Below are 9,388 nucleotides of genomic sequence, written 5' to 3'. Positions count from 1 at the left end.
CAGGTAGGGAGGACTCAGCCCTGTGAGGCTCACTCCTGCAGGTAGGGAGGACTCAGCCCTATGAGGCTCACTCCTGCAGGTAGGGAGGACTCAGCTCTGTGAAGCTCACTCCTGCAGGTAGGGAGGACTCAGCTCTGTGAGGCTCACTCCTGGAGGTAGGGAGGACTCAGCTCTGTGAGGCTCACTCCTGGAGGTAGGGAGGACTCAGCTCTGTGAAGCTCACTCCTGCAGGTAGGGAGGACTGTTGCAGCTTCTTTGAGGAGCTGATTTTCAAGCAGACTTGAGGAACCAACTTTTCAGCTCTCCAGGACAGGCGCTGACAAGGCGAGCAGATGGCAGGTGCAAAGGCTGTTTGTAGGCTGTCCTGGGAATGTCGAGACAGCCCGGGAGCCGCTGGAGCCCCCAAGCAAGCAGTGACATCCAAGAATAAGGCAGAAGAGGGACACACGGCACTCTGGGGCTCTGGGGGCCGTGCTAAAGGCTTTAATGTTTGTTGTGAGTCACTGGCACATCTTTGGAGGATTTGAGCAGGGGAAGGACATGAGCGGGCTACACATTCGGACAGGAATGTAGCCAGAGCTGAGCGGCCACCTTCTGTGGGCCAGGCCCTGTGCTCGGTACCAGGGGGAGTCTAGTTGGTGGGGTTCTGGGGGGTCTTCAAAAGTGGCTTTTAAAACTAAATGCAGTCTCAGCCTATTGTCAAGCTATGGCCTGTGTTGATGACTTTTGGCTGGGTAGGGCTCTAAATGCATTTACTCCGGCGCTGTTTTCTTACAAAGGTTTTGGCAACGCCATGGGCCCCTCCCCGGGGCTCCGGGGTCCCCAACTCAGCATCACATTTGCAGGCCTGCCTCCGGCTGTCGACGTAGAGCAGCTTCCTCCGCCCACCTCACCTGCCCCCCTTGGCATTCTGTGTCCACGTTTGCGCCTTTTCGGTGGCCTCCTACTTCCCACTGTCCTTAGTTGCCCTCTCCTGTCACCTGGAACCCGTTTCCCTTGTCACCTTTCTGGTTACCTTTTTCCTCATGGGCTATGACTATAGAACCAGACTGACTGCCTGACCCACATCTGACAGCGGAGAGGATGCCTCAGGTGTGGAGTTGTCCTCAGAGGAGGTTGGGGAGCCCACAGCCAGAGTCCCCAGCCCTGCGTCTGCCTGTGGCTCTCTTCTCAGACCTTTCCCGCATCCCAGATAGATGAGGTCGCGGCCTGGTGGCTTCTGATCATTGGGGTGGCGTAGCCATCCATGGGAGGCCACGTCCAGGAGATGGGCGGGCCGAGGGGGCAGCGAGCCCTGGTAACCTCCCTGCTGGGGCTCGGGGGCAGGTGGGAGGCGCTGCAGGCGCTGGCCAGCGAGCCGTGGGAGCAGCACGTCCTGATGGCCGAGCAGGTGGAGGACGCCACCAATGGCTTCTTCAGCGCCCTCGCCAGCTCTGCCGTCTGCGCCACCGCCAGCCCAGGTGAGACCTCGGGACGTGGGAGGAGGGAGCTTTCCCAGATGGAAGCGGGTGTGGCAATGGGAAGGCTCCCGCCGGTGGCCAGGACCACCAGGGAGGGAGCAAGGAAGGACGGCTGGAGGCCACGAGCCTCCACCCTGGCTCTGCTCTGTCCCCCACCCCAGTCAGGCCCTGTGAGTGTCTCAACTGGGCCACCTGACTGACCTGGGGGTGGGGTGGGGACTTGGGACCCAGGTCTGTAGGGCCCTTCCTCCCCCGCTCAGGAGAAAGCACCAAGCCAGCTCCTCCACTTAGGGCTGCACCAAGAACTGCAGCTTGGGGTGTGACCCGAGTCGGCTTCCTCAGGGTTCAGCCAGGGGCCAGGGTGCTGTACGGTGCTCACACGCACATGTGTGCAGGACATGGGGGCTGCGTGGGCAGGGCCTTTGCGACTGGGGAGCAGACGCCTCCTGGGGTGCTCAGCCTTGAGTGAGGCAGCAGGGAGCCGGCAAGGGTGTGGGGCATGGAGGGCAGAGCAGCGTAACCCCGCCTTTGCCGTGGACACAGCCTGCAGGGTCCAGCCTCACCCCTGTGAGCGCAAGACCCTGGAAACCGTCAGGGAAGCTGCTGGCCACGCCCTGTGCTGGAGAGGCTCCCCGAGGACCTACGCCATGCTGACCACACTCTGTCCCTTCTCCAGGTTCGTCGGTCTGGGGTCAGAGCCCGGGGCGGGGGGGAGGCCCCCAAGGCTGAGTGCTCATAAGCTGCAGAGAACAACTAGAGCCCGCTGCCATGTGCCCGGAGGCCTGCCGGCCGCAGGGACAGAGCTCTGGAGAGAGTCACACACTGTCCAGGCGCTGCCGGGAGCGAGGGTGCCGGGACAGAGCGCACGGCTGGGCGGCGAGGGAGGGAGCCCCGAGGCGTGCACGCGAGACAGTGGACTGGCCACTGGCTTCTTTGATAACACAATGTCCACGTCCACAAGAATTTTCCAGGCAAGAGGCTTCGGTGAATTCCGGCTGTAGTGGCTGTGGCCGGCTGGTTCTTAGGCCCGAGCTCAGGCAGTTAAGGTCACCTGCTGCCCGCTGCGGCCAGTCCCCTGAGGCCCTCGACCGTCCCGGTGCTTGAGCCGGAGCACCTCCTACCCAGTGCCTCTGCTCGGCACTTGGTGCCCACCCCCGCTCCTTTCTGGAGCCTAGGTGGCATTGCGCCCCCTGCATCTTGGCCCCTGGTCTGCCCTGAACCGTGAGCTCAGAGCAGGAGCACGGTGTGGACGTGGGTTGCCGAGGAGGCGCGAGGGTCGGGCTGGGCCTCGGGGCTGCCCCCTCGGCAGGGTCCCAGGCCACTTGGCAGCCAGGGTGCCCCGGGGGGTCAGGGGAGTGGGGCTTTGAGCCATGTCAGAGGCTCCTGGAGGTTTCTTGCAAGTATGGAGGTGTTCCTCTGTCCCCCCGGGGAGCAGTCCTCAGCGCCCGCTGAGCCAGGCAGTGCACCGGGGGACAGGCTGCCCCGAGGAGCTGGTGGTCTTGAGAGGCCGTTGGATGGAAACCCAGGCGCCAGGAGGGGCCCGTCGGAGCAATCCTATAAGGTGCCTGGGAACGAGGTAGCAGAGGTGCAGGCTCTGTGAGCCGGGAGCGCCAGGAGAGGACGCTCTCCTGGGTCCCACACTGGCCATTGCTTTGGGCTGACACACCGCTGCCAGCTGCTGGACATGTCATGCCGGTTTCCCTGCACAGCCCTCTGCCTGTCCCTGCAGCCGCAGGGACCTGAGGCCCCACCGGGCCGCCGAGAGCACCCGGCACGTTAAAATGCCCTGAGACCAGGTCTGGGGTGCTTCTCTCCCTCCAGAGCTACTCGCTGCGGGCCCCCCTGGCTCTGGGCACTGTGCAGGTACTGGGGGGCTCAGCATGTCAGTTCACAGGGTGGTGGGGTGAGGAGCAGTGACACGCTGAGTGCCTAAAGTGCACCACCGGGTGGCGGTAAGTGCGGCAGAGAATGATGCGGGCTGACAGGCTGGGGTGGGCGGTGGTTGGGGTGTGGCTGCAGTGGCCTTGCAGAGAGCTGGAGCTGCATCCAGAACTGAAGGAGGTGCCGGATGAGCCAGTTCAGATCCAGGCCCACCCTTGGCACGCGTCTGTGCCAGCAGGCAGCCTGGGTGGGGAAGGGCGGGACTGAGGAACTTTCTGGGTGAGGATATGTGTTTGATGAGGTCAGGAGGAGTCAAACACGGAGAGTTGGAAGATTTCTCTAACCAGCTGGCAGCTTGGCAAACGGGGGGTTTCAGCCACTCCTTGAGTCCTTCATTGACTTGGCTTTTATTCTGCGTGGATGTTGTTGCCCCTGAAAGACCCTGTCTGGAGTGAGCCCAGTCAGCCTGTCTCTGGGGTAGGCAGTGCTGGGCCCGTCACTGAAGAAGTGCTCCTTGGAAAACTAGAGGATTTTTTGCCAGGCCCAAAAGGAGACTCCCCTTAGGTGAGCCGCTGTCAGTCTAGAGGAGGGGGCGCTGCCCCTGGGGTCGGGCGGGAGCACCCAGGACTCGGGAAATTTGTAAGATGAGCCCCAGAGAGGGGATTGGCAGTTGGGTGGGGGTCTCTGGACCCAGCTTTGTTCCGTGCTGGTAACCATGTGACTTGGGGCAACATAATTCAGCCCTCTGAACCACTCCTGGAGGAGGCAGCTAACTTCAGGGAGCGGTGGGTTTGAGGGGATGGTGGGCGCGTGGAAGCCCCCAGGAATAGTGGGGGTGTGCTGCCTCAGAATGTTAATGCTCAAAAGGCCTCAGAGGCCGTGGCGGCTGGTGGTGTCAGCTTCCTCTTGAGCTGTGAAGCTGCTCACGTGCACAGTGTGTGTCCAGGTGGGGTGAAGAGAGGGGGTGTGGGCGCAGTCTTTCAGCTTCCTTTCTTTCCACTGAGTTGAAAATTACGCATGGGTACTCTTTAGAAGAGAGAACTGAGGACCGGAGGAGGAAAGCACCTGGCCTGGGATCACACAGCCTGAGCCCAGGTGCCCGGGTCCCGGCAGCGCCCCCGGCACGGCCCACCCACCGCGAAGTTGGCCCCAGAGACTAACTGGTCATAGAAAGCTGCCCCACTCCAGACAGGCCGCGTCTCTGCTGACGTGACGTAAACTTGCATTATCTTTTAATCGTCTCTGGGTAGTTTGAAACAATCCCTCCTCTGTGTGTGCATGGAAACTGAGGTAGATTCAAGGAAAAAAAAAACCAAAAAACAACCAGATGGCATTTTCCTTGACCCGCTTCTGAGCTAGCAGCTTATTTCAGCTTTTAGTACTTAAAATGACCTTCCTGGAAAACCTTTGACCTCTACCATTTGTTTCCTTGGTGTGTAGCTGGAAGAAAGTTTTCTTGACCCACCCTGCCACTTGCTACAGGACTACCTGCCCAGGTACCGTCCGCTCTTCCTGGGTCCTGGGATTGGGGGTTCTAATGGGGGGTGCCCTCCTGGACAGGTGCATCTCCTGCCACCACAGTCTTCTCACCTGCGGCAAAACTTAATCTCCTTTTCAAAGGCCCTAGCTCCAAATACAGCCACTTTCTAAGCTACGGGGGGGGGGGGGTAGGACTTGACTTGTCATAGGAAATTGGGGCGCACCATGCAGCCCATCACATGCGTGTGCCCAGTTTCCTCGTGGTCTGGGGGAATGAATGACAGGGTTGGCCTTGGGGATAGGGCGTCCTGCCAGCCTCACGCCTTGGGGCTGATGTGTCCAGCTGTTAATGGGCATCTCTCTGGTAGGTCCTTGTGACTCACAGCCCTGCCAGAACGGAGGCACGTGTGTTCCAGAAGGACTGGACAGGTACCACTGTCTCTGCCCACCTGCCTTCGGAGGGGAGCCCAGCTGTGGTAAGCCTGGGGGTGCTGCCGCTGGCTGGTGGGGCACAGCATCCCGCTCCCCTCTCCCCTCTGTCCTTCTAGCTGTTAGGTCGAAACTGGCCCTTGAGTTTTAGAGCCACCCGCTTTGCAGGGAGACCCCTGATCTGAGGTCAAGTTTGCGGTGCTCCCTACACATGTGACTGAGCTGGTGAGGCCCTGGCTGGGACAGGGGTCCCCTGGCTGTAGAATGACCACTGCTCGGTACTGTACCATGGCAGGGTCCAGCTGCAGGGGGCGGCCCCGCTCTGGGGCCTGGTTCAGACAGAGTCTTTTCTCGCCTCTTCCAGGGAGAGGGGAAAGGACTCTTAGTACCGTTTGCTTTGGAAGGTATGAAATAAAGATTCTCCTTTTTTTTTTTTTTTTTTAATGTAGGATAAAGGACCAAAATGAACGACACATGTTTGGACAGTTTTTGTTGCCGTAAATATTAGGCAAATGGGTCAGACTGAGCACTTCTATCCCAAGCTAAGGAGTGGGGTAGGAGCCTGGAGAGAAGGGATAATGAGCTGATGATTCTGGCTGGCTGTTAACTCACAGGATTATTGGGAGCTGGAAATAAGTTTATGTATGTAAAGTACTTAGCTCAGCGCTTGAAAGGTAGTAGGGGCTTGTTCAGCAGCTTTTTTAGAGTGTAGAGCCAGGTCCATGGGCCTCCGTAGAAGAAATCAAGCTTGACCCCCTACCTAGCAAGCTACATGAAAATCACTTCCAGGGGAATGTAAAAGGCAGAGCAGTGAAGCTTCTGGAAGTAAGTGGCGTTTTGCCAAACAGGACATGAGATGCACTAATCATGAAAAAACAGTCAGAAGGTAGTGGCACATTCCCTACTGAGAAGTGGTCAGGAGTTGGGGGGGGGCACACTTTGTGGCTAGCCCTGTCTGACTGTCCGCTCTGCTCACCAAGTCCCTGGAGCCTCAGTTTCCCAGGCGTGTCTCCCTCCTGGGAGGTGGGTTTCTCCAGGCCCCCTTGGTGGGCGGATGTCCCGGTGGTACCTGCATGCTCCCAGTAGCCACGGGGTGATCGCTGCTGCGATTCTTGCAGCCCCGAAGCTGAGCCTGGATTGCAGAATCGACGTCCTTTTCCTGCTGGCCAGCTCGGCGGGCACCACTCTGGAGGGGTTCCTGCGGGCCAAGGCCTTTGTGAAGCGGTTCGTGCAGGCCACGCTGAGCGAGGACTCCCAGGCCCGCGTGGGTGTGGCTCGGTACAGCCGGGAGCTGGTGGTGGCAGTGCCCGTGGGCGAGTACCAGGATGTGCCAGACCTGGTCAGGAGCCTGGACAGCCTTCCCTACAGTGGCGGCCCCACCCTGACGGGCAGTGCCTTGCAGCAGGCAGCAGAACGAGGCTTTGGGAGCGCCACCAGGACAGGCCAGGACCGTCCGCGCAGGGTGGTGGTCCTGCTCACGGAATCGCACTCCCAGGACGAGGTGGCCAGCCCGGCGCGTCACGCGAGGGCCCGAGAGCTGCTGCTGCTGGCCGTGGGCAGTGAGGCCGTGCGGGCTGAGCTGGAGGAGGTCACAGGCAGCCCGAAGCACGTGATGGCCTATATGGGCCCGCAGGACCTGTTCAACAAAATCCCGGAGCTGCAGCGGAAGCTGTGTGGCCGCCTGCGGCCAGGTAAGGTCCCCTGCTGTGTCAGCTGCAGATTAGCCGTGATGACCAGGGTCAGCGCATCACGGGGCAATCCCAGCCTTCCCACCCCATGCCTGCCTGCGCTAGGGGCTGGAACGATGTGCCACGTAACTTCAGTGTACTGGTCAATGAGACTGATCGTAGCACCTTCCCAAGGGCATTTGGGAGTCTGGAGACGTGTACACTGTACAGAGCCTGTACTCGGTTAGCTGCATTAGTAATTCTGGTTACCAAGGAGCTCTGATGGTACTGCGCGTGCTCTAGAAAAGCAGCTTCCCAGCTTCTTCCTGCAGCCCTCAGATGCACTCCCAGAATGTGCATGCGTACGTACATACGCTCACACACGAATGTTTTATGAAATACTTGGCTTTTCTACCTGGGGTGCATTCTGGCTTCATTCTGTGATACATCCCAGCAAATGAAATTGATCCCACGACCCACCACTAGAGGGCACTCGGGAGAACACCGCCCCTGGGATTAGCCATTCCCATGGGTGGGCAGGTGCCTGGCCATGGCTGAAGATGGCACGGAATGGCTGACAGGCCCCAATTTCTACTCCACGGAGGTGGGAGATGAGTATTACTTCTGGTGGGAGTGCATGTCCGTCCCAGCAGGTGGACCTAGCTGCCAGGGAGGCTAGGAGTGGGGTCCAGCTAAGTATTTGGCTGTCCTGCTGACACCCTAGGGGTGGGGGGAGGACTGGCAGTTGACAGATGGCAGGTGAGCAGATATGGCTCTTCCTAAGCTAGTGTAGCTCCCACTCTGCTGTCCAGAGCTGCCCCCGAGGCCCACCCTGTTGTTTCCACAGGCTGCAGGACACAGTCGCTGGACCTGGTCTTCATGTTGGACGCCTCGGCCTCAGTGGGCCCCAGGAACTTCGCCCAGATGCAGAGCTTTGTGAGAAGCTGTGCTCTCCAGTTTGACGTGAACCCTGACGTGACACAGATTGGTCTGGTGGTGTACGGCGGCCTGGTCCAGACGGCCTTTGGGCTGGACGTCCACCTGACTCGCACGGCTGTGCTGCGGGCCATGAGCCAGGCCCCCTACCTGGGCGGGGCAGGCTCGGTGGGCAGGGCCTTGCTGCACATCCACGACAAGGTGATGACTGTCCAGAGGGGTGCCCGGCCTGGGGTCCCCAAGGCTGTGGTGGTGCTCACGGGCGGGACAGGTGTGGAGGACGCGGCTGGCCCTGCCCAGAAGCTGAGGAGCAACGGCATCTCTGTGCTGGTGGTGGGCGTGGGGCCCGTCCTGAGTGGGGAGCTGCGGAGGCTCGCAGGCCCCCGAGACGCCCTGATCCACGTGGCCGCCTATGAGGACCTGCGCTGGCACCAGGACCCGCTCATCGAGTGGCTGTGTGCAGGTGAGGAGGGATCCTCACCCTGGGGGCTGGCCCCAGGGATGGGTGCTGGGCCTCCCGAACACCAGCACAGGACAGCAGCTGCTCCCAGCGCTGTGGGTGCTTTCTGCTTGCCAGGTGCATGAGGGGTCTGAGCCAACCTGCAGGGCACAGCCTTGGCATTCAGGGTGTAGAGAACGTCAGGGACACAGACCCCCTCTTCCCAAATTTAAGGATTACGTGCTTCGTTTGAACAGACGCCACTGTTGGGACTCCCGTAGAGCCCCGAGGGCCTAGGGGCCCCGGGGTGACAGTGACCAGGCTTAAGGAGGTCAGAGCTAGGACAGAGGCAGCCAGGCCAGCCCGACTCCCAGCCTCCTGCGGGGAGGGAGAACCTCCTTTCTGCCTCTGAAAAACACGTGGCTGTAATAACAGTAAATGGAGCACACCTAAGACCCCTCATGCACCTTGGGGACCTGGGTGGAAGGTGGGTCCCCTTAACCAAGCCGTCGGAAGCACCAGCCATGTGCTGGCCTGTTGCCCAGGGGCCCAAGGAGCCACCCACTCGAGGCTTCCCGTCTGGCTGGGTTTCCTTAGAGTAGGCGCTTGGGGATGACCGTGGCGGGGCCTGGCGGACTCATTTACTCCCGTAGAAGCCACGAGGCCGGTGAACCTCTGCAAACCCAGCCCGTGCATGAACCAGGGCGCCTGCATCCTGCAGCCTGGGAGCTACCGCTGCGAGTGCCGGCCGGGCTGGGGGGGCCCGCACTGCGAGAACCGTAAGTGGGGCTTGCTGGACGCCTGAGCTGCGGTGGCGTTCTGAGCCCGCCGGGCCACAGGCCCTTGGCTGAAGCAAGTTCTACGTGTGTTTGTTTGCTCAGGGAATGGGTTCCTGCTGAGGGGGAGGGGTGGTGATGCTAAGGCTTGAGAGAAGGAGGAAGAGGATGATCTGCGAGGGAGGGAGGGAGGGAGCAGACGGAACCTGCAGTTCCTGTCCACACCTGGAAATTAGACCAAACAGCCACCAGAAAACAGCTCCTCTGAGGGCTGGCTTGCCCACCTGCAGGCGGGCTTCCCAGGGAGCAGGGGTTCTGGTG

At 60.5% G+C, this 9,388-nt stretch overlaps 1 protein-coding gene across 1 annotated transcript in view; it reads left to right on the top strand.

Annotated features, from left to right (window-relative positions):
* VWA2 (von Willebrand factor A domain containing 2) overlaps positions 1-9,096 on the top strand; it is a 35,476-nt gene extending 26,380 nt beyond the window's left edge. Inside the window, exons 7-13 of the mRNA XM_004680991.2 lie at positions 1,327-1,460; positions 2,004-2,136; positions 4,782-4,837; positions 5,189-5,296; positions 6,368-6,940; positions 7,764-8,315; positions 8,945-9,096. Coding sequence (XP_004681048.2) covers positions 1,327-1,460; positions 2,004-2,136; positions 4,782-4,837; positions 5,189-5,296; positions 6,368-6,940; positions 7,764-8,315; positions 8,945-9,096 — 1,708 coding nt within the window. The remainder of the gene's footprint in view (positions 1-1,326; positions 1,461-2,003; positions 2,137-4,781; positions 4,838-5,188; positions 5,297-6,367; positions 6,941-7,763; positions 8,316-8,944) is intronic.
* Positions 9,097-9,388: the final 292 nt, after the last annotated feature.

This window comes from Condylura cristata, unplaced genomic scaffold (assembly GCF_000260355.1).
Source record: "Condylura cristata isolate star-nosed mole 26May11 unplaced genomic scaffold, ConCri1.0 scaffold00011, whole genome shotgun sequence".
Taxonomy (NCBI): domain Eukaryota; kingdom Metazoa; phylum Chordata; class Mammalia; order Eulipotyphla; family Talpidae; genus Condylura; species Condylura cristata.
Note: the sequence above shows the minus strand (reverse complement) of the source record. Positions and strands in the feature narration are given on the sequence as shown.